This window comes from Lipophrys pholis (assembly GCF_963383615.2).
Source record: "Lipophrys pholis genome assembly, chromosome: 19".
In the NCBI taxonomy this organism is placed as follows: Eukaryota; Metazoa; Chordata; class Actinopteri; order Blenniiformes; family Blenniidae; genus Lipophrys; species Lipophrys pholis.
Window position 1 is genome coordinate 25,869,701 of NC_137647.1, and position 22,270 is coordinate 25,891,970.

General features: G+C 44.3%; 2 protein-coding genes across 3 annotated transcripts in view; one reads left to right on the forward strand and one right to left on the reverse strand.

Annotated features, from left to right (window-relative positions):
- cog1 (component of oligomeric golgi complex 1) overlaps positions 1–18,392 on the forward strand; it is a 40,169-nt gene extending 21,777 nt beyond the window's left edge. The window contains exons 9-15 of the mRNA XM_080488177.1: positions 250–396; positions 483–644; positions 1,141–1,265; positions 4,576–4,684; positions 4,798–4,907; positions 8,719–8,800; positions 18,167–18,392. Of these exons, the coding sequence (XP_080344303.1) occupies positions 250–396; positions 483–644; positions 1,141–1,265; positions 4,576–4,684; positions 4,798–4,907; positions 8,719–8,800; positions 18,167–18,304 (873 nt within the window). The 3' untranslated portion in view covers positions 18,305–18,392. The remainder of the gene's footprint in view (positions 1–249; positions 397–482; positions 645–1,140; positions 1,266–4,575; positions 4,685–4,797; positions 4,908–8,718; positions 8,801–18,166) is intronic.
- Positions 18,393–20,566: 2,174 nt separating this feature from the next.
- Positions 20,567–22,270, reverse strand: part of rgs9a (regulator of G protein signaling 9a) — a 38,390-nt gene continuing 36,686 nt past the window's right edge. The window contains exon 17 of one of the 2 annotated variants that reach the window (XM_080486907.1): positions 20,567–22,184. In XM_080486907.1, the coding sequence (XP_080343033.1) occupies positions 22,028–22,184 (157 nt within the window). In that variant the 3' untranslated portion in view covers positions 20,567–22,027. The remainder of the gene's footprint in view (positions 22,185–22,270) is intronic. The other variant, XM_080486908.1, reaches the window with a different exon arrangement.

A 22,270-nucleotide genomic window follows, 5' to 3' on the forward strand; every position in this document is an offset into this window, starting at 1 on the left:
AGCCATAGTGTCTTAGTACTGGTTGTTTTGAAGAGCCGTGGTGAATCTGGTGTGTGTGTGTGTGTGTGTGTGTGTGTGTGTGTGTGTGTGTGTGTGTGTGTGTGTGTGTGTGTGTGTGTGTGTGTGTGTGTGTGTGTGTGTGTGTGTGTGTGTGTGTGTGTGTGTGTGTGTGTGTGTGTGTGTGTGTGTGTGTGTGTGTGTGTGTGTGTGTGTGTGTGTGTGTGTGTGTGTGTGTGTGCGCTATGATAGGAGCTGCTGAAAGCGTTCAGGTCAACGCTGCATGCAGACTCCATGGGGGCCGTCCTCACCACTGCAACCAACTGGGAGGATTTAGAAATCCAGGAGGAGTCCGAGTCCGGGACTGCTGTCATGTCCAAGATTCGCATCCCGGTGCAGGTAGTCTGCTCAGATCCTCACACCACAGTGGCTCTTGATCTCTTCCTTTCCTTCATTGTGTGTGTGCGTGTGTGTGTGTCCTGTAGCCATCCTGGTTTGTGCAGTCGCTGCTGTTTCAGCTATGTGTGGAGGTGAACAGAGTCGGGGGCCATGCCCTGCCCCAGTCCACCCTGCAGGAGCTACTCCACACCTGCCTGGATCAGGCCCTGCAGCACTACCACAGCCTGACACAGCAGAACCACAATAGGGTAAACCCCACACACACTCACTGATTTCCTCCACCAGGACAATGAAACATTAATAATGAATCAATAATTGAAAATTGAGAATCGACCTGAGTAGTTTTGCTGTGAGCATCACTAATCCTTCACAGAGCAGTCTCTAGTTCAGGCGTCTCACTCTGACAACTACTTGAACCAGACCCCGAGCTCGACCTAGACCCTCCTGGAGAGGTTTTATCTATTATGTGGTCTGGGGCACTTTGAGGTCCCCCAGTAGATTTGGATGAAGTTGTGGGGGAGAGGGGTGAAGTATTGACAAATTAAACATACCAGAAAGTGAGAAATGTTAATCACTACTGTTGATCATGATTTGGTTTCTCTATATTCTTCATGATGACTTACCTGGAAAACTCTTCAGACTAACGTCATGATGGAAGCTCCAATCTCATATGAAATCTTGGTATTTGAAGCAGCAATCTTCAGCTCAGTTTGATGTTGGTTTCCTGTCTGTTTCTTGCTGCAGGACGGAGTTTTCCCCATGACTCAGAACCGAGCCCTGCAGATGCTCTTTGACCTTCGCTACCTCAACACCACACTGAGCAGCAAGCTGGAGGACACCAAGAGTTCCAGGCCCCAGCAGGATCCCAGGTATGAGCCCACGCATAAGTAGGAGGGTGCTTCACAAATGTTCACAACATAAGAAAAAAAATCCTTCATTCTTCTCTTGCATAAGTTCATATTACCGGGTTACCACGAAGTAACTCTAGGTTCAAAAAGTTTGAAACTCTACGCTCAGGATTGCATCCAAGATGATGCCAGGGATGGCCGCTGCAGTGTGCTGGTGAGCACTGTTTTGTCTTGTTTTTCACGTTAAATCAGTGTTTTGTCAGATTTCTGGGAGCTTTTACACCAGAGAAGAGCTGAGGAACAACCTCTGAGGCTTACTTCTCATATTCCTCGCTTCTTCTGTGGAGATACTGGACTTCTGGCCAAAGCCGCACTTGTTTTGGCTGCAGTGACGCGCCGACAGGGAAACACGCAGGTGCGCTTGTGCAACTCTGCAAACGTGGGTGCTGCACACTGTTACAACTCACAGAAAGAGTGAACATCTTCATGGACACGGGAGACAAGAGGATGATTTTTAAACATTCAATTTATTGTAAAATTTTATTTGGTTGTTTTCTTCTTATTATTATTATTATTATTAAATAAAAACCCAATCCTGTGTAAGAGAGAGTGAATTGGCCTGTGCGGCTGACCATGGGGTTAGGGTCTAACCCTAAATCTAACCCAGGGTTAGATTTAGGGTCTAACCCTAAATCTAACCCAGGGTTAGATTTAGAACATTACAACTTCCAGAAGAACAGGGGGGAATGGCACTTCCTAATTTTAAGGATTATTATTATGCAGCCCAGCCTAGAACCATTGCATTGTTAATTTATGCAACCCATCCTTCCCATCCAGTGAGGGTGTCATCTCTAAAAATTACAAAGGCCGGGTCTAAAAAGACCTACTGCACAGGATCTGTTCAGGAGAAATGGGAGAGGGAGGGTAATCTTTTAATATCTGAAGAGGATTGGCTTGACATTTGCCAATTCTAGTGGAAATGTACCAACTCTCATGTGTGTCCAGAGTTTGGGTGGAAGTGTGTTTCTTTATTACACCAAAACAAAAGGTTAATTCCTCTGGAGGGGAAGCGAGGTGCTGGAGACCGTACGGACATCGGGAAGCTTTTGGGAGTGTCCAGTGATGTGTTGTGATTTTTTTTTTTGAATTTATTGCTAGATATTATATGGGGCCTAACAATTAGTCTTGTACCACTTATACTTTAAAAAATCCCGGATGGACCTTTCTCTTCCAATTTGCTTTTTTGTAACTGACCATCTTCCCTGATATGTTCAAAGTTTGTTTGATTTGTATTTTGATTATATTGGTCAATAACAAATCAAATCCTGTCCCTCCTCTTCCTCCTCCTCCTCCTCCTCCTCCTCCTCTTCCTGCTCAGTCAACTTTTTTTCTGAACCATAAAAAGTTTTGAAACTTCAGGATGACGTCAGTCAAAATAATCACAAATATGTAGTTTTACCTTTCAAAAGCGTCACTTAATCCCTTGAAGTTGTTTTTATGTGTTGAAGTCGAGTGAGTTTTTAACACGTTCTGGAGACGATCTGAATGTTGACGGAAGTGAGAAATTCAAAATGGCGGAGGACAAGGAGTTTCCTGACTACGTCATTCGAGGGAATCCCGAGGAATTACGTGACGCAATTTTTCTTTTTCCTGGGAAGACGCTGCGCGTCATTGACCAGAATGCCTAACATGAATCGGGAAGAAATGGCGCCCGCAATCTTCACATACAGAGTTCTGGGTGCGCTTTGCCTTTCCGTTCTGCCCCGGCCTGGCCCGCCCCGGCCCGGCCCGCCCCGGCCCGCTCCAGGATGAACTGCAGTGGGACCGAGGCTCAAGGAGCCGCAGCAGAGGGACGAAAGAGCCACATGTGGCTCCGGAGCCGCGGGTTGCCGACCCTGGCTCAGACCTCTGTGGTCATGAAGTCATTTGAGCACCTCATGCTCTCATACATAAAAGACATCACTGACCCCCCCACCTGGACTGCCTGCTGTTCGTTTCTGTAGACGACGCGGTAAACGTGGTACTGCACTACATAATCCAACACCTGGACTCCCCAGGATCCTCGCCAGGATACTGTTTGTGGATTTCAGCTCTGCATTCACTTCACCCCCATCACCCTGGGTGGCTCACCAGTGGACACTGTGGAGTCCTTCCTGGGAACCACCGTCACTCGGGACCTCAAGTGGGAGCTAAACATCAGCTCCCTCATCAAAAAAGCCCAGCAGAAGATGTTCTTCCTGCCAGTGAAGATGATGGTGCATTTCTACACCTTCATCATCAAGTCTATTCTCACCTCCTCCATCACCGTCTGGTACGCTGCAGCTATGGACAAGGACAAGGACAGGCTGCCGTGCATCATCCGCTCGACTGAGAAGGTCCTCGGCTGCAATCTGCCTTCCCTTCAGGACCTGTACACCACCAGGACCTGTACACCTCCAGGACCTGTACACCACCAGGACCTGTACACCTCCAGGACCTGTACACCACCAGGACCTGTACACCTCCAGGACCTGTACACCACCAGGACCTGTACACCTCCAGGACCTGTACACCACCAGGACCTGTACACCTCCAGGACCTGTACACCACCAGGACTTGTACACCTCCAGGACCTGTACACCTCCAGGACTTGTACACCACCAGGACCTGTACACCACCAGGACCTGTACACCACCAGGACCTGTACACCTCCAGGACCTGTACACCTCCAGGACTTGTACACCACCAGGACCTGTACACCACCAGGACCTGTACACCTCCAGGACCTGTACACCTCCAGGACCTGTACACCTCCAGGACCTGTACACCTCCAGGACCTGTACACCACCAGGACCTGTACACCACCAGGACCTGTACACCTCCAGGACCTGTACACCTCCAGGACTTGTACACCACCAGGACCTGTACACCTCCAGGACCTGTACACCTCCAGGACCTGTACACCACCAGGACTTGTACACCACCGGGACCTGTACACCACCAGGACCTGTACACCTCCAGGACCTGTACACCTCCAGGACTGCGACGCGTGCAGCCACGATTGTGGCTGACTCCTCCCACCATAGACACTACCTCTTTCAACCCCTCACCTCTGGCAGGATTCTGTGGCCCATCAGGACCAGAACCTTAACTCACTATGGTTGCATTGTTTTTTTGCTTCTTGTTGTACTTTTTACCTTGTTTGTTCTACTGTGTTGCACCAATATCATCAAAACAAGTTCCTCGTATTTTATAAAAACTATAATTGGAAAAAAACCTGTTTCTAATTTCTGACTTCATGTGTGAGCCTCAGTCTTTCACATAGTTAACACTCAACATGAATGTTTTCTAGATTCCACGAGGTCTGTGATTGGCTGGAGAGCTTCATCGACCCCTTTGACCTGGACGTCTTCACTCCTCCTCTGAGCGTGAACCTGAATCGGATGTCCCAGAGGACATCGGTGCGTCCACCTGCTCTCAGCATGCCTCTGGGGAGTCTCCGGGAATCTATCGGTTCTACGTGGGGATCTGGCTGCTTACTGCTCAGGATAATTTGGTGCTGATTGTGTTTTAGGTGCTGCTGGGCCTGCTCACAGGATCAGAGAAGAACTTTGTCCTGCGAAGCAGCAGTGTGAACTCTCAGGAGCCGTACAACATCCTGCCACTGGCCAGCAGCCAGATCAGGTCAGAGCAGAAAACGATGCTGCATTTCTCCCCCTTCCACACAGACGACACTGAAACACAGATGGTGTGTGTTCCGACAGACCTCTGAGTCACGGAGATGAAAGTCTTTACAGGCTCGTGTGTGTTTTCAATCAGTCCAGAATCAGTCTGAGTCCTGATAGTTTTCTGGGGGATTTGTTGTTGAAATGAGATCTGAAAGTCAGTATAATACAAACACAATGCTTCTGACTTGATTCCACATGAACTTTTCTGTTTCTTAACTTTATTGAACACAGACACACAGACTTCACTTTCCCAGCAGTACTGAGCAGATTATGTGTTCGAGCCTCCTTTGCTAACAGTTCCTGTTATCATCCTGCATGCTTATCAGGAAATGCTAACTTCTGTCTCTCAGCTTTTCTTAACTTTTTCTTTTTTATGTACATATTCATGTGGGCATATTGGCCGAAGACTGTAGGTGACGCCGTGTGGCCTGGCTTGACTCACATATTTTACTGCACACGAAAATATATAACACCATGAACATTTGAACCAAGGGTGCTTTCACTTTCAGATTGTCTTCAAAAGAAGAGAGGGGAGAAGGAAAGAAACCACACAGAAAAAGGAGACAGAGGATGGTTTCATGAAACTTTGAAGGGGTCATACAACATCTCCGCTGGTTCAGGATATATATTCAATCTATTTATTCCATTTTCGGTCAAATTAGTTTTTTTGAATTCTTATATAATAGCAAAATATTTCCATTTTAAATATTTCCAAAATAATTCCATCCAATCTTCCAGTGTAGGTGGATTCAGGTTTAGCCACTTTCTGGGAATAGCTTTCTAACTCGCCGCCAAAATGCCCTGCAGCAGCTTTGTGTCCCTCTTCTGCTTTAAACAAGGAATATGGCCAAGTATAGGTTTTCAAAGTTCAGGGGTATTTGAGTCTCAAATACAGCAAAACCTCTGATGTAGGGACACCCTAAAATCCAAGGGCAAGTGTCCCCTGAAGGCAGGTGTCCTCTCTTCGGAAGGACTGGTCACGAGGACAAATTGTAGGACCAGTTGATCTTGAACGAACCAAACACCAACTATGTTTTGGTTATTTAAAAGCACATAACTGAATCAATACAAGACGTATGCAATATAAATACATATTTATGTGTATAAGATGTATACAAGATAATTATTAAATAAGATTTAATTTACTTCAGGGACCACATACAGTCCAGTTTCATCCTGAGTGGACCAGACTGGTAAATTATTACTATAATAACCTTTAAATTTACACTTCAAAGTTTTTCGTTGTTGTGGTCACAGTGGATGGAATTCTTGCAAGATCAAACAGTTAGCACTGAAAAAGATTCTAATCTCAACATAAAGTAAATTTTAATGAATCATTCTGGTGCGAAATACAATGAAATGTCAAAATAACCCTTGTATAAATCCTTTCAAACCTCCTGGCTTGGTGGGACCAGATTGGAGCCTCTTGGTGGGTTTTGGCCCCCGGGCCTTATTTTCTCTGCTGTTAACGGAGAGTGAAACTTAGTACGTGTGACGTCAAGATTGTCATCCACCCTGTGTGCTCGGCTCCGCTCCAACCCTCTGCGGGGATTTTCGGGATCGTTACGTTACGTTATGGAACGCGCAGGAAAGTGAACCCGGAGTGTAGCATGGAGGCAATCATGTTTCACCCGCGGCCTGAAAATTCCAATAATTGGGACCAGGCCAAATATTTTAACTGTCTTAGTGTCGCTCAGTTTGAAATTTGCCAGGAAAACCTGTCCGTTGTCCACATTTGGCAGGTTGTCCGCTCATCACGGTGTGTTAACAGTTAAATATGTGTCCGTGCACAGCGAAGTGTCCGCCCTGTACAGGTGGTCCACTCCTACCGGGTCCGCTCCTCGGAGGTTCTACTGTACTGTATTTATTGTTATCCTCATACCCCTCCAATAGCTATTCAGTTTAGGACAGTTCCAAAATGTGTGGAAGTGGTTCACCTCTGTTGCGCCACACTGTCTCCAACACCGATTGATAGGATTACTGTTGTGAAATAATCACGTAGTTGGAGGAATCTGAGGTCATGTTTGGCCTGCAGGGCCTGAAAACTTTGTAGATCACCTTTATTCATAAATGACAAGTAGGTTGCGAGTCCTTTCCCTATCCATGATACTAATCTCTTGTTTCCTCTGTTGGGAAGAAATTCTGTGTCAAAGGCGCACCATTGGAAAAAGGTTGAGCATTTCATGGATGTTACATGTCTTCACCTCCTTCTGCCATATTTTTAACGTGAGGTTAATCCAGGGATTTTTAACATTTTCCAGTTTTGTCGCTATACTCTATCTGCTATTGTTCGGGGGTATGGGCGTCGCATCCTGTGGCCCGGGGCTTGGGGTGGTGTCGGTCTGCAAGGCCCCGTCATGCCTGGAGCAGACTTCAGGACTCTTTTGGTGGCCCCACTGCATGGGTGAAAATGACCCCGACTTGACACGCAGATGGTCACTAAAAAAAAGACAGCTATGATGGTCACTGATTCTGAGAGAATTTGGCGGGATGGAAACGTGAAACTGAGGTGTCAAGGAAAAATAAATAGTCTTATCTGTGATTAGACATTATGTGCTGATGAGTTCTGTGTATAGTCACAACAGGTTGGATCTCTATCCCTCCACACATCCACAATTCCTAATTCACTCATCAAATTCCCAATTGTTTTACTAATATTTTTGTAATTGATTTTCCATTTGAGGAGTCCAACCTTGGATTTGATCGAATGTTTATCACCACATATTAATATCCCTTGAGTTTTTCTAGCTATTAATTAAAATATGTATTTATAAAAGGACCCGTCACTGCCAAGAGGAACATATGCAATAAGGAGGTTCATTTTATCTTTGGCTCCCTCCTCCCTGCAAGAACCCACAGAGGGAAACTATAAGTAATGAACAAATATAACATAACATTAGAAGAATGATTAACATTTTCTGACTCCCAAAGCAGGGGTTTGTCTACGTGACCCTGTTGAGCCGCTCTACAAAGAGACTGCTCTCTTTATATTCGGTGATGGCTGCACTATAAAAGAAGGTGAACCCAAAATCAAACATTTTACATTCTTGTAATTGTCTACCAACGCCTGAATATAAATTTGAAAAGTAAAAAAACTTGTACATATACAGGCCGCTTTCTTTAAGCCGCAGGTGCCCACGTTGTAACTGGGCATGAATTTCACTGTGGGATTGTTTTTTGTTTTTGAGGAAAAGGCGAGTTTAAAACAGTGGGGCGGCCCATGGAGCGCAGCAGAGCAGAGTTACGTGATGCACCTGCATGCATCCCTCTGGGCATGGGACATTTACACAGAAAGCACAGAATGACTAGTCAGTAGAATTTATGGCGAGTGCGTTTCATTTACCGGTAATTCAACCGAGCCAATGAGAACGGTTTCATTGGTGTGACGTGAAGCTCATCAAATAGCCACATCATGTTTAAGCCACAGGGTTCAAAGTGTGTGTAAAAAGTAATGGCCTGTCGTCAGGAAATTGCTGTAAAATTAAAGCTAAAAACACTAATGTTGCTTAAAAACAGATCATTACTTAGATATAGTTTTAAAACTTAGCAAAGTACGTAGAGCTAATTTAAAATGGAATCAACATTCGTTAAATCGGTACATGAAAAAAGGTGACTTGACTTGACTAGACATGACCGATGTCTTGACTTGACCAAGAAAGAATTACTTGACACTTAAAAATATAAGTTTAAGACTTGAGACCTAAGTGAGACTTGTGAGACTTTGTGACTTGGTCCCATGTTTGACTGTGTCTCCTCTCTCCCTCCAGGTTCGGTTTGCTGCCTCTCAGCATGTCCAGTGTGCGGAAGTCCAAGTCAGCCTGTAAGAGCTCGGATGTCCCCCTCCAGCGGGTGAGTGACAGTGACTCGTCTTTCTGAGGCCCTGTCCACATGAGCCAAAACTACATTTTTCTCCCCGTTATTCTAAAAACATTTCTGTCCACAAGTCACTGTGAACACAGCTCTAAACGATGTAGTACATATGCCAGGCCTTTAGCTGGTGCTGTAACTGCCACAGAAATACACCAAAACCATAGAAGAAGACACGGAGAGTACTCCAGAAATCCAACATATCGTCTTATTAAACCGACGACCATCAGTAGCTTCTGCAGCAGCTTGCTGTTGATAAGTGACCTTGTGGGGGGGTGATGTTCACGTTTTCTCACAAGTGTCCATCCACATGTCAAAGACAAGGCATCGTATAAAAAGTTTAACGGCACTAAAACTGTAAAACTCAGTTAACTTTTACCAGGTGTTATCTTGTTTAAAACTAGGTTATCGTTTACCAGGTGTTATCTTGTTGTTCCAAACTGGGTTAACTGTAACCAGGTGTTATCTTGTTGTTCCAAACTGGGTTAACTGTAACCAGGTGTTATCTTGTTGTTCCAAACTGGGTTAACTGTAACCAGGTGTTATCTTGTTGTTCCAAACTGGGTTAACTGTAACCAGGTGTTATCTTGTGTTTCCAAACTGGGTTAACTGTAACCAGGTGTTATCTTGTTGTTCCGAACTGGGTTAACTGTAACCAGGTGTTATCTTGTTGTTCCAAACTGGGTTAACTGTAACCAGGTGTTATCTTGTTGTTCCAAACTGGGTTAACTGTAACCAGGTGTTATCTTGTTGTTCCAAACTGGGTTAACTGTAACCAGGTGTTATCTTGTTGTTCCAAACTGGGTTAACTGTAACCAGGTGTTATCTTGTGTTTCCAAACTGGGTTAACTGTAACCAGGTGTTATCTTGTTGTTCCGAACTGGGTTAACTGTAACCAGGTGTTATCTTGTTGTTCCAAACTGGGTTAACTGTAACCAGGTGTTATCTTGACGTTAAAGTTAACCCACCTCCAGACCTCCACTAACTGTTTACCAGTGGTTAACTCTCACCATGGCGTTCACTGGCAGCGCTGCGTTCATGATACCAGTTGAACAAAGGAAGGACAGGGTGGAGCGAGGACTGAACTTTGATAGAGTCGATACTGGAATGAAGAGTTACGCCTCTATGGAGCCCCGGAGTGGACATAGGAAAGAAATATATATATATATATATATATATATATATATAACGTGTGGAAATGAGATAATAAGTAGTAATCTCAAATGAATAACTGGAGACAGAGAGTTACTATCTCCTTCCCTCGTTTTATATTTTTCACCAATGTCGCCTCCATCCCCTCATATTTGCTGCTCTGGAGCTTTAAGAGCCTCGTTTCCACGGAGCTCATTAGATCTTGGTGTTTTCTAACTAAACATGTGAAGTCCAGACGAGTTAAACTCTCCTTGGTCCAGAAAGAGAAGATCTCATTCTCATGTCTCCTCTTTAGCAGGAAGAAATGAGTTTGGCTCTTATTTTCCACCATTCCAACATTCCATAGTGACTTTCTGCTCCTTTCACTTTATTTCTGGACGTGTCTGAATCAAAAGCTTCAACATGGAGGAATGGAGGTGTAGAATGATAGAACTGCTCTACAGCCGTTTCCATGGTAACCTAGGTAACCACTCTGATTAAAGTTCTCTTTCACATGAAGACATTAAAAAGCTCATTTTAGCTCTAAAAACTCCAAGTTTCATTTTCAGTAGTTTGTAGTTTGTTTAGTAGTTCCTGAGGAACCAGAAGTCTGGCTTCATTAGAAAGAAGTTCTGTAGAGCGTCTCATAGCGGAGCGCCCCCTGCTGCCTCATGAGGACCTCAGCCTTCGTCAATCCAGAGATTAAATGATCTGGTTCCCTCGCTTTATTCATTTGAGGTAACGACTTTTTATCTGGTTCCCTGGTGTTCTTATTATTATTTTCTCTCTGGCCACTCAGTCCACTCTCTAGATGGTTCTCTCTCTAGATGGTTCTCTCTCTAGATGGTTCTCTCTAGATGGTTCTCTCTAGATGGTTCACTCTCTAGATGGTTCTCTCTCTAGATGGTTCTCTCTGGATGGTTCTCTCTGGATGGTTCTCTCTAGATGGTTCTCTCTAGATGGTTCTCTCTGGATGGTTCTCTCTCTAGATGGTTCTCTCTAGATGGTTCTCTCTGGATGGTTCTCTCTCTAGGTGGTTCTCTCTAGATGGTTCTCTCTAGATGGTTCTCTCTGGTCACTCAGTCCACTCTCTAGATGGTTCTCTCTAGATGGTTCTCTCTGGTCACTCAGTCCACTCTCTAGATGGTTCTCTCTAGATGGTTCTCTCTGGATGGTTCTCTCTCTGGATGGTTCTCTCTCTAGATGGTTCTCTCTAGATGGTTCTCTCTAGATGGTTCTCTCTGGTCACTCAGTCCACTCTCTAGATGGTTCTCTCTAGATGGTTCTCTCTGGATGGTTCTCTCTCTGGATCGTTCTCTCTCTAGATGGTTCTCTCTAGATGGTTCTCTCTGGATGGTTCTCTCTAGGTGGTTCTCTCTAGATGGTTCTCTCTAGATGGTTCTCTTTGGGTGGTTCTCTCTAGGTGGTTCTCTCTAGGTGGTTCTCTCTAGATGTTTCTCTCTGGGTGGTTCTCTCTAGATGGTTCTCTCTAGATGGTTCTCTCTGGTCACTCAGTCCACTCTCTAGATGGTTCTCTCTAGATGGTTCTCTCTGGATGGTTCTCTCTCTGGATCGTTCTCTCTCTAGATGGTTCTCTCTAGATGGTTCTCTCTGGATGGTTCTCTCTCTAGGTGGTTCTCTCTAGATGGTTCTCTCTGGTCACTCAGTCCACTCTCTAGATGGTTCTCTCTAGATGGTTCTCTCTAGATGGTTCTCTCTGGTCACTCAGTCCACTCTCTAGATGGTTCTCTCTGGATGGTTCTCTCCCTAGGTGGTTCTCTCTAGGTGGTTCTCTCTAGATGGTTCTCTCTGGTCACTCAGTCCACTCTCTAGATGGTTCTCTCTAGATGGTTCTCTCTGGTCACTCAGTCCACTCTCTAGATGGTTCTCTCTAGATGGTTCTCTCTAGGTGGTTCTCTCTAGATGGTTCTCTCTAGATGGTTCTCTTTGGGTGGTTCTCTCTCTAGGTGGTTCTCTCTAGGTGGTTCTCTCTAGATGTTTCTCTCTGGGTGGTTCTCTCTGGGTGGTTCTCTCTAGGTGGTTCTCTCTAGATGGTTCTCTCTGGGTGGTTCTCTCTAGGTGGTTCTCTCTCTGGATGGTTCTCTTTAGATGGTTCTCTCTGGATGGTTCTCTCTAGATGGTTCTCTCTAGATGGTTCTCTCTCTGGATGGTTCTCTTTCGATGGTTCTCTCTGGATGGTTCTCTCTAGGTGGTTCTCTCTGGGTGGTTCTCTCTAGGTGGTTCTCTCTAGGTGGTTCTCTCTAGATGGTTCTCTCTAGATGGTTCTCTCTAGGTGGTTCTCTCTAGATGGTTCTCTCTGGGTGGTTCTCTCTAGATGGTTCTCTCTCTAGATGGTTCTCTCTAGGTGGTTCTCTCTAGATGGTTCTCTCTAGATGGTTCTCTCTAGATGGTTCTCTCTCTGGATGGTTCTCTCTAGATGGTTCTCTCTAGATGGTTCTCTCTAGATGGTTCTCTCTAGATGGTTCTCTCTCTGGATGGTTCTCTTTCGATGGTTCTCTCTGGATGGTTCTCTCTAGGTGGTTCTCTCTGGATGGTTCTCTCTCTAGATGGTTCTCTCTAGATGGTTCTCTCTAGATGGTTCTCTCTAGATGGTTCTCTCTGGTCAAATTAAAAAAGAAGAGGCACCATGAAGCCTCTGATCATCCAGCTCAGTTCTCATCTTCTACTTTAACATCCTGGTAGCAGCGTAGTTTGTCATGTTTTATGGTAGTTTAATAGAGCAGATAAAAACACTGAGTACCTCCACCACTACGTTTAAGACTGAACACAGAAGCATGGAGGCTTGAAAGTGGGCGGAGCCTTGGGTGGAGCCTTGGGCGGAGCCTTGGGTGGAGCCTTGGGCGGAGCCTTGGGTGGAGCGGCGTCAGGGACGCTAACCACTGTTGTTAACCTCACAGTTAACTTTGACAGCACCGTTAACTAACGGGATGACTAACCATGTTTTAAACAACACATATTTAACGGTCGGTTAGCTAACGGCGGGTTAAGGATTTAACCGGCGGTTAGGGCTTAACCAGTGGTTAAAGTAACCCAGTTTAGAAGAACTGGGCCCTGGTGTTTGTTCTCCTTTGTGCTTTGTCTTAAGATCTTTAAATTCTTTATTAAGATCTATCAATTTTATTTGTTTTGTTTCTTTTCATGAGCACAGAATTATTATTATTGTCATTATTATTATTATTATTATTATTGTTATTGTTATTATTATTATTATTGTCATTATTATTGTTATTATTATTGTTATCATTATTATTATTGTTGTTGTTATTATTATTATTATTATTGTTATTATTATTATTATTGTCATTATTATTGTTATTATTATTATTATTGTCATTATTATTGTTATTATTATTGTTATTATTATTGTTATTATTATTGTTATCATTATTATTATTATTGTTGTTGTTGTTGTTATTATTATCTTCCCTCGGAAAACAGCTTTAAAGTGTCCCATACTGTAGCAGAGACAACCTCTCCATTATTGTTTTCCTCTACAAACCTTTTCATTCCCTCTCACATTTGGGTTATGAATCTTAGGTTATTCAGGACATTTGTGTTCAACCTCCACAAAGTTCTATCCATGTCATTGTTCATATCAACCGTGCAGGAGATGGGAGATGGTCAGACAGATCAATACTTCCAATATCACAACCAGTTATTCTATGACGGTCTCTCTTTAATACAAAAAGAATCTATTGTTGAGTAGACATCATGTGGATGTAAATAAAAGTATAGTCACGGCCTGTTGGGTAGAAATCCCTCCCTAGATCTAGTATTCCCAGCTCTATCATTAAAGCATTGATTTTCTAGTCGTCTAGTAGTAACTGGGTTTTTAGACGAGTCCTGTTTTGGATTAAGGCAGATATTCAAATCCCCACCACATATGTCAACCCCTGTGCCTCCAATCATCAAATCAAATATGTTTCTATAAAAAGCGAAATCACTTCCAGAGGGAGCATAAACATAACAAACCGTTATATTAACATATATAATATTTTATAATATTTTCCCTGAGACTACTACATGTCTCCCTTCTTTATCAGTCGTCTGGGAAACCAGTTGAAATGGTATTTGTTGTGATATCAACATTGCTACGCCTCTCCTATGACCTGATTTAGAAGAGAAATCTTTGAAAAGCCCATTCTGAAAAGTGTTTCATGCTCGTGTGGGGTGAGGTGTGTCTCCTGCAAAAGCTCAATCTGCATTTTCCCTTTTCATTTTAGTTAATATCTGCCTCCTCTTCTCTGGATTATAAATCCCATTCCTATTGAAAGAAGTCACTTTAAGAATTTGCCTATTCATTGTCTACTGTTGTTATTTACATTTATTGTCACACATCCAGGAACCTCTCCTGTTGTCCCTGAAAACTTGTAAACTACACCCATCCTTCCTGAGGAACACCAACCAAACCAATATAACACGCTGTGGAACAGAACATCACCGGAGCACTTCAGAACTCTTGCATCCGATGTTGAGGCTCGTTTCAAAAGAGCATTGTGGGACTTTGTACAGTCACCGCCCCACGTCGCGGTGCTGGGGCCCTGAGATGTGGCCGCATCACAGCCAAAGTCCAAAGGAAAAAGAAATAAAGTAAATAAATGGAGGGGATCCGCCCAACAAGCCCCATTTCATTTTAAAGATAAGAATAATAATAGAAGTGTAATCCATGGTCTAATGTGACTCTAGTTTTTAGGGAAAACTGTTTGCATATTAATCTGCATATTTCACTAAACCAAACGGAATGTCGGCTACATATTTCACAATAAAATCACATAGAACTTACTGCAGTGAACGATAAAGGGATCCATCAGTGACTGATCTGTGTCTTGTGGGGGCTGTCTCCCGAACTCCTTGAGTTTGTCCTGAAAGTCAGAATGTTGGTGTTTCCATTGTGCGCCGCTGTACACGTCCTCCTGGTTCCTGACCCGGTCCCCCCTGCTCCCCGCCACCTGCCAGGTGGACAGGAGCTGGACCTCCTCCTGGTCCGGTGTGGCAGCGCTCTTCACCACAGTAACTGGAAACCCCAGCGCAGACATGTCCCTCGTAGCCTCCCCAGCGTCCTGGAATAGCCGGGTGTCATCGTCATAAAAGATGCGCATCTTTGCAGGATATGGCGTCTGAAACTTTGTTTTTCTTTCGGTACTTTTTGGGCTTCCATGTATTCACGGCGTTTCTTTAATACTTCAGGAGGAAGGTCATTGTCAACATAGAACCGCATATTGTCGTAGAACACCTTCTTTGTCTGCCACGCTCTTCTTTGGTCCGCCAGCTGCCGACCCGGGCCACTATGGAGCGCGGTTTAGCGTGCGCCGGTGGGCTTCGTACCAAATCTATTTTTGTTGTTGTTTGGCCGTCATTACATCTTATATTGAGAACGGTGCCATTACGTCTGGACATAGAAGTAAGTGTTCTTATACACCAGTGAGACTTCTATTTATGTTTTCCTCTTCATGATGACTGAGGTGATGACTGAGGACAGACAATGCGGTAAATCTTTGACCCAGTTGTTTTTCTTCAGTGTAATATTGTAGGCTGATGTTTTCTCTATTTTTCACTCCACAGTGAAGTTACCATTTCCTTTTTAAGTTCAGAAGGAGAGAAATCGTGTACTCTAAAATTGAAAGAAAACAAACTAGTGTGTATTTCATCTAAAGAAGCTGAGTTGATACAAGCAGCCTGTTAATGAAGGTTTTCTGAGCACTGTCATAACTTCCATTGTTACTAGAGCAAAACAGGGAATACTTCTCCTTTTATATCAACATTCATTACAATGTTTGGAATGATTTGACCCCCTGGTGTATTTTCACATTAACTGTTTACCCCTTCAGAGAACATCAACATTTCATTTTATTGTGGAAGTTTAGTTCAAGTGACTTGAATCCTTCATTTCTGCAGCACTTTTTCAGCTTGTTTGTCTCTGATTAATATGAAATAAAAGTATGTGGAGAAACTCTGTTCTCACTAATCTCTCATCCTGCTTGGCCTTGTAAAGCAGATTACTCTGAGGATCCATCCATCCATCCATCCATCCATCCATCCATCCATCCATCCATCCATCCATCCATCCATCCATCCATCCATCCATCCATCCATCCATCCATCTCCTCCCTCTTATCCGTTCCCAGGTGGTGGTGGTGTCAGTCTGAGCACCGTCACCCAGATCACATAGCACCATTAAGAACCTTCCTGCAGGTGGAGAGCCCACAGGAAGGTGGAGAGTCCACAGGACGGTGAAGAGCCCACAGGAAGGTGGAGAGCCCACAGGAAGGTGGAGAGCCCACAGGAAGGTGGAGAGCTCACAGGAAGGTGGAGAGCCCACAGGAAGGTGGAGAGCCCACAGGAAGGTGGAGAGCCCACAGGATCTGAGGATCCTCACTCTGTTATAGGAATGTTTGTTAAGCGACACGTCTTTGTCATTTTAGCTCAATTTTAGGATAAAATGGGAAAAAAGTTCAGCTTCCACTGTTTGTAAAAAGATATTTGAAGAAATACATGTAAACCCAAAACTTCGATTCCAGTTCCTTTAGTGGTCCCAAATCCTGCTGAGTTCCATCAAGACTTTAAGTCATAAGTACTTCATTTCTTAAGTATTGTAAGTGTTGGCTGATGATGATCCAGAGAAACAGTCTTGTGTTTGATTAGAGATCTTCAGTCTGAGTTTCTCTCACACAACTATTGGATTTAGTTCAGGTTTTTTTGTTGAGTGTCAACACACTCATAGAAGACCCGGTCTAGCTCAGCTGGTAGAGCATGAGACTCTCAGTCTCAAGGTAGAGGGTTCATGTCCCACGCCGGGCGCCACCTTCCTGTGGGCTCTCCACCTTCCTGAGGGCTCTCCACCTTCCTGTGGGCTCTCCACCTTCCTGTGGGCTCTCCACCTGCAGGAAGGTTCTTAGTGGTGCTCAGACTGACACCCCCACCACCCGGGAACGGAGAAGAGGGAGAAGATGGAGGGATGGATGGATGGATGGATGGAACACACACACACACATCGTGGACTCCTCGGCAGTCAATCTACCGGCTTCTCATAAGGACACTCTTTTTCAAATGTCTTTCAGACGACGTGGCAGTCAATAGGACTGATTATCTCATAAAAACACATTTGAAAGAGAGTGTCCTTATGAGAAGCCAGTGCATCCACAGCCACTTCTTTTGTAAGAGGCTGTGAACTGTGACAGTGGTTCTATTACTGTACATCTATGCTCTGTTTATTCAACATGACAGAATTATAAATAAATCAAAGAAAAGTAGAATTTTTCCAAAAAGAAATTAATAGGATTACTTCACAAAAAATGGGTGATTACTTTATGGATGAATAACAAAAATGTAATTTAAATTTAAAATATTCCATTTAATTTGAACTAAATGTTTTGGATATGCAGCTTTATTTCGTGGTGACATGCTAAAAGATGGAATCACTAAAATCAAGTGAGATAAACAAGTGAATGAAGTTCTGAAACACTGCAGATCTACATTTGATGGAAAAACACACAAGCAACAAAAAGAAACCAGGAAGAACGCTGCAGAACTGCTGGAGACTTTCTGAAGAACCAGGCTCAGAGGAGGAGTCTTTCAGAGGTTACAGGACATAAAGAGAGGACAGAGACAGACACTGCAAACTCACTTAGATCATGAGTTAATGCGGTTCTCCCAGCAGCCTAAACTTACTGCTACAAACTTAACTAGAAGATGGTCGGGGGGGGCTGAACCAGTCTTAACTGTAAGCTTTATTAAATACAAAGTCTTAAACCGAACCTTAGAAATTGAGACCGTGTCAGCCTCCCAAACTGAAACTGGGCGCTGGTTCCACAGGACGGCTTAAAGCTCTGCCTCCCATTCTACTTTTAAAAAACCTATAGAACCTCCAGGGGGCAGCACTCTGAGAACCCAGTGTTCTGCTGTGGTACTATCTCCCATAGTACCACAGTTCTATGGGAGGGACGGTTCTTTACCATATGATGGAGCCTGGGAGGTGAAGCCTCTGCCTGCTGTTCTCCAACCAAACTACAAAATAAAAGTCTAGAATCTCTCCAACGCTCCCAGCATCTTTACTTTCTTCTGTTCTTGTTCAGTGTTGAATTTTCTCACCACTTTAGCTGTAAACTGACTTTTCAACACCCCCTTCCACTTCTCCTCCTTTTTTCCTCTTCCTCCTCCTTTCCCCCCTCCTCCTCTTCCTCTCTCCTCTTCCTCCAGGCCCCTCCCTCCTCTTCAGTGAGCAGTGAGGATCATTTCCGGCCCGGCAGCCTCTTCAGACAGTTGGCTGATCAGGATGAAGACATGGCCGCTCCGTCTCTTTTCAAACTCAGCTGGTTGTCCAGCATGGCCAAGTAACATAACTGCACCACACTTTATATTTCTTGGTAGAAAGTTTGTAAAAACACTGTGTGCAGTAAATATCAGCTGATCTTTTGAAAACATCTTTCTGTGCTTCTTGTCTTCATTAATACATTACCAGACTGCATCCATATGCCTGGTGAGTTAGTGAATATTGACTCACAGTGTGGACATCAGATGACACACACACTATGAAACCAGACGTCTGGAAGCCCCTGAAAACTTCTCAGCAGATTTTCCGTTGCTATGGTTTCAGAATTCTCAAAGTTAACAAATACATAACCTGAGAGTTCAGTTTATGTTATGCAGTATACATATATTTCCTCCATTGTGGACAATCTTGAGCTCCGTTGTGAGCTGTTGGTCATTGCTGCAGCCATTAGCCGCTTGCTAGCAAACTGCTAACTCCGCTCCAGAGCTCGCAGCTAATATGTCATTTTGGCACGTATCCAGAAACCCCAATGTGAGCGCATTGACTTGAGTAATAATAACAACAATAATAATAATAATAATAATAGGTTTCATATAGCACTTTTCTGGACACTCAGATACGCTTTACATTACATTTTTCCTTCCCTCCATACTGGATGGTGGTAAATTACATATGTAGCCACAGCTGCTCTGGGGCAGACTGACGGAGGAGAGGCTGCTCATCTGCACCATCCGACCACCACCAACCACTCACTCTCACTGCATCCACCCAGGCTTCCTGAGTAGTGCTTTACCTGCGTTACCCCGCTCGGTGCTTCACACAGTAATGTTGCTATCTGACAGGCTAGCTAGCATCCATATGAACTAACATGCTAACAATGCTAACGTGATTCCGCTAACAAACGTGTCGTGGTCGAAGGTACGCTCTCTGAGCGCCCGTTCTGGTTTGCTCCTGTTTTGAGGTGAAGTAGTGAATAAATCAGTTTTATGAGATTAATAACAGTAACTGGACGCAGTAACACGGAGCTGCAGTATCTGAACGCTAAAGGTCTTTTGAATGAAATACTCAATCCACATACGGCCTTTTGTATTTTGCTGGCTTAATGAATTGAGAATCAAAGTGGCCTTGATGGCTCATATTTTCTAGTTTTCTCATTACGGCCGCCAAGGATGAAATAAGATCATGGGTGTAGATCTGGACGTCTGTTTCCAAGAGTCTCATCAAACTACTGCAAAGATTTTGTCGAACTTTTCACCACAGATAGATATTAGGCCACGAAAGATTCCGCTGAATTTTGGAGGTGATCCCGAAACTTTAATTTATTTATTTTCCCCTGAGTCCAGGTCAAGCTTTGGCAGGCGTCAGGAATCTCTGATTGCTCTTGTTTCTTTATGTTTTTAACTCGCAGTTTAAATACCTTAAAATTGAATAGTAGAGCTATCGTGCTTCAGTGAAACTCAATAAATTATGGTTATCACTGTTGGGGCTGAAGATTCCATGAACTCCTCTAGAGGCTTGCTCCCCCGAAGGAAAAACACCAGCAACAGTGAACAGGCCATAAAACAGCAGGGGAGCGAGCCAGACCCCGGAAGTGGCCAATTAGGATGATCGAATCCGACCCGAACACCACAGGGGTCCGAAATTCTGGCCTGGGTGAAACTTCTCCTACCAACACTCTCTGCTTCTCAACTGACCATCGAGGGAGACACAAGTCTCTGTCTCAGGATGGTAAAGAGAGCAAAAGAACAGAAGAAACACCAACACCAGCCCGCTGGACGAGCAGGACCCAGTTCGGACTACATCTTCTGTTTCCTCTATTTTTGCCATTTTGGGGGATTCTGGAGACCAGAGCCAGAGTCTCCTCTTCTCCTCTCCTCCTTCAACTGCCTTGCTGTCCACTGCTGCAGCTGAAGCCAGGCCTCTGAATTCAGGACGCTGAATTCAGACCCGGTAACAACCAGTTACCAGAACCAACAGCACCACGGATGGTGCTGTCCAGCACCAAAGCACTAAGGGTGAGAGCTTTTGTCTGGGCAGAGAATAGTTAGAGTGATGTTCTGTTAACATGCAATGTGTTCCATGTGCCGCTCAGAAGGCCGCAGTATCTCATATGTTTGTGTAGGCGCGTTCACGCGCACCAACCAAGTCCAGAACTCTGGTTTTCCACCTCAGAACCAGAGGTCCGAGTGAGCTCCAGGCCCACTGGGAGCTCTGTGTGGAGGAACCAGGGTTCAGAACCGAGCCGCGCAGAATTCTCTGTCTTTCTCTTGTTGTTAATGAGTAAATGACCGTTTACTTCCATTAATAATTAAAATTTTTCATAAATTACTTCCAGTGATTTATTACTTTCAGTAATCTATTACTTAGAGTAATTTAATGCTAATAACCGACCATAAATCCCAACATCACTAATAACCATTATTAAAAAGCCTTTAAATCAATAAATAGAAACTGTACAGATATTCTGATGTTAAAAGAAACACAAACAAGTCTGGTTTGTCTCGATCTTGTTTAGTACCATCAAACGAATACAGACTTTACATTAAGAAAATGTCTTTCTTCATTTCCAGTGCGACTCTTGTGCTCTTTACCTTTACTGTCATTTGTACTTTGTTTTTGTAAAGGAATGGATGAAAATCAAGGTTTAATCTTACAGATTAATGTATAAGCAGCTACAGTAACAAAAGCTGTGATATGTCCACGATGAGATGTCTTATTTCTCAGTTTCTTGACGCCTTTATGAGCGGCCTCTTAAGAAACTGTTCACCTTCTCTGACCTCTGATAAACAATCATAATAACATCATCGTGAAGACAAACGGCGCTGGACACGGCCCCCGTCAAGCCAACCTGGGGCCCCAGATTGGGAAGCACTGGTTTAGGATGTTAACTCATGTTTCAGATCACATGTGGCCAATGACTTAGTCATCAGTAATGTAAATCTGATTCAGACGGCTGAAACTGAAAAGCTCTACATATTAAAGTTAATTTACCAATACAATATGGGATCAATAAATATTGACGAGCCACAGATTGGGACAGGCGGCTGCAGTGATGTCGCCATGATACGCGGCTGCTGTGGTGAAGAAGAGCTGAGCCATAAGGCAAAATGCTCTGTTTACCGGTCGCTCTACATCCTCAACCAAACTCTATGGTCACGACGGACAGAATGAGGTGGAGGACACCAATCGAGCCACTTCTCCACATTGGGGGGGGCCGTTGAGGTGGTTTGGGCATCTGATCAGGACGCCCCCTGGCTGCCTCCCTTCAGAGGTTTACCAGGCAGGTCCGACTGGGAGGAGGCCCGAGGTCGGCCCAGGACTCTCTGGAGAGGTCTGGGAGGCTCGGGGTCCCCCCAGAAGAGCTGGAGGGAGTTCCATGGGACAGAGATGACGGGACGTCTTTGCTCTCCTGCCACCGTGTCCCACTATGGACTAAGTGGTTAAGAGGATGGATGAGGGATGGATGGATCAATAAATATTCCGTTTCTTGAAAAGTTTTCAGTCTCAGATATTTTACACTCATATCTACAGATACTAATACTGCACAGCATGCTATACACATGCATGAAAAGATTAAGTAGCTATGAAAGCTATACATGATATTCCTAACGTGGAAAAGCTGTGCAGGAACATGTTCAGGAGACGCGGCGCCCTTTAGAGGAGCGGCTTCAGCTGAACATTTCTACTGAAACACCGGCTTTAATACGCCAGCATCACTCTGAAGAATAAAGTCCATCCTTTTGTTATAGAGAGACGCACGCACAGTTGCGATGTATACAGACACTACACTACTTCTTCCGGTCGATCTTGTTCATCATGGCCTTGACATCGACGGGGGCGGCAGCAGCAGCAGCTTTGGCCTTTTCTTCCTCCTCCTGTTGCCACAGCACGATGGGGTGGAGGCCTGGACTGCGGTTCTTTGCATTTTGTTCCAGCTGGGCAGGACTAAGGACATGACGAGAGAGAACACATAGAACCATGATGGCAGGAAAGTCTTCCAGCTCTTTTCCTTCTTATCAGCCTGAAGCAAC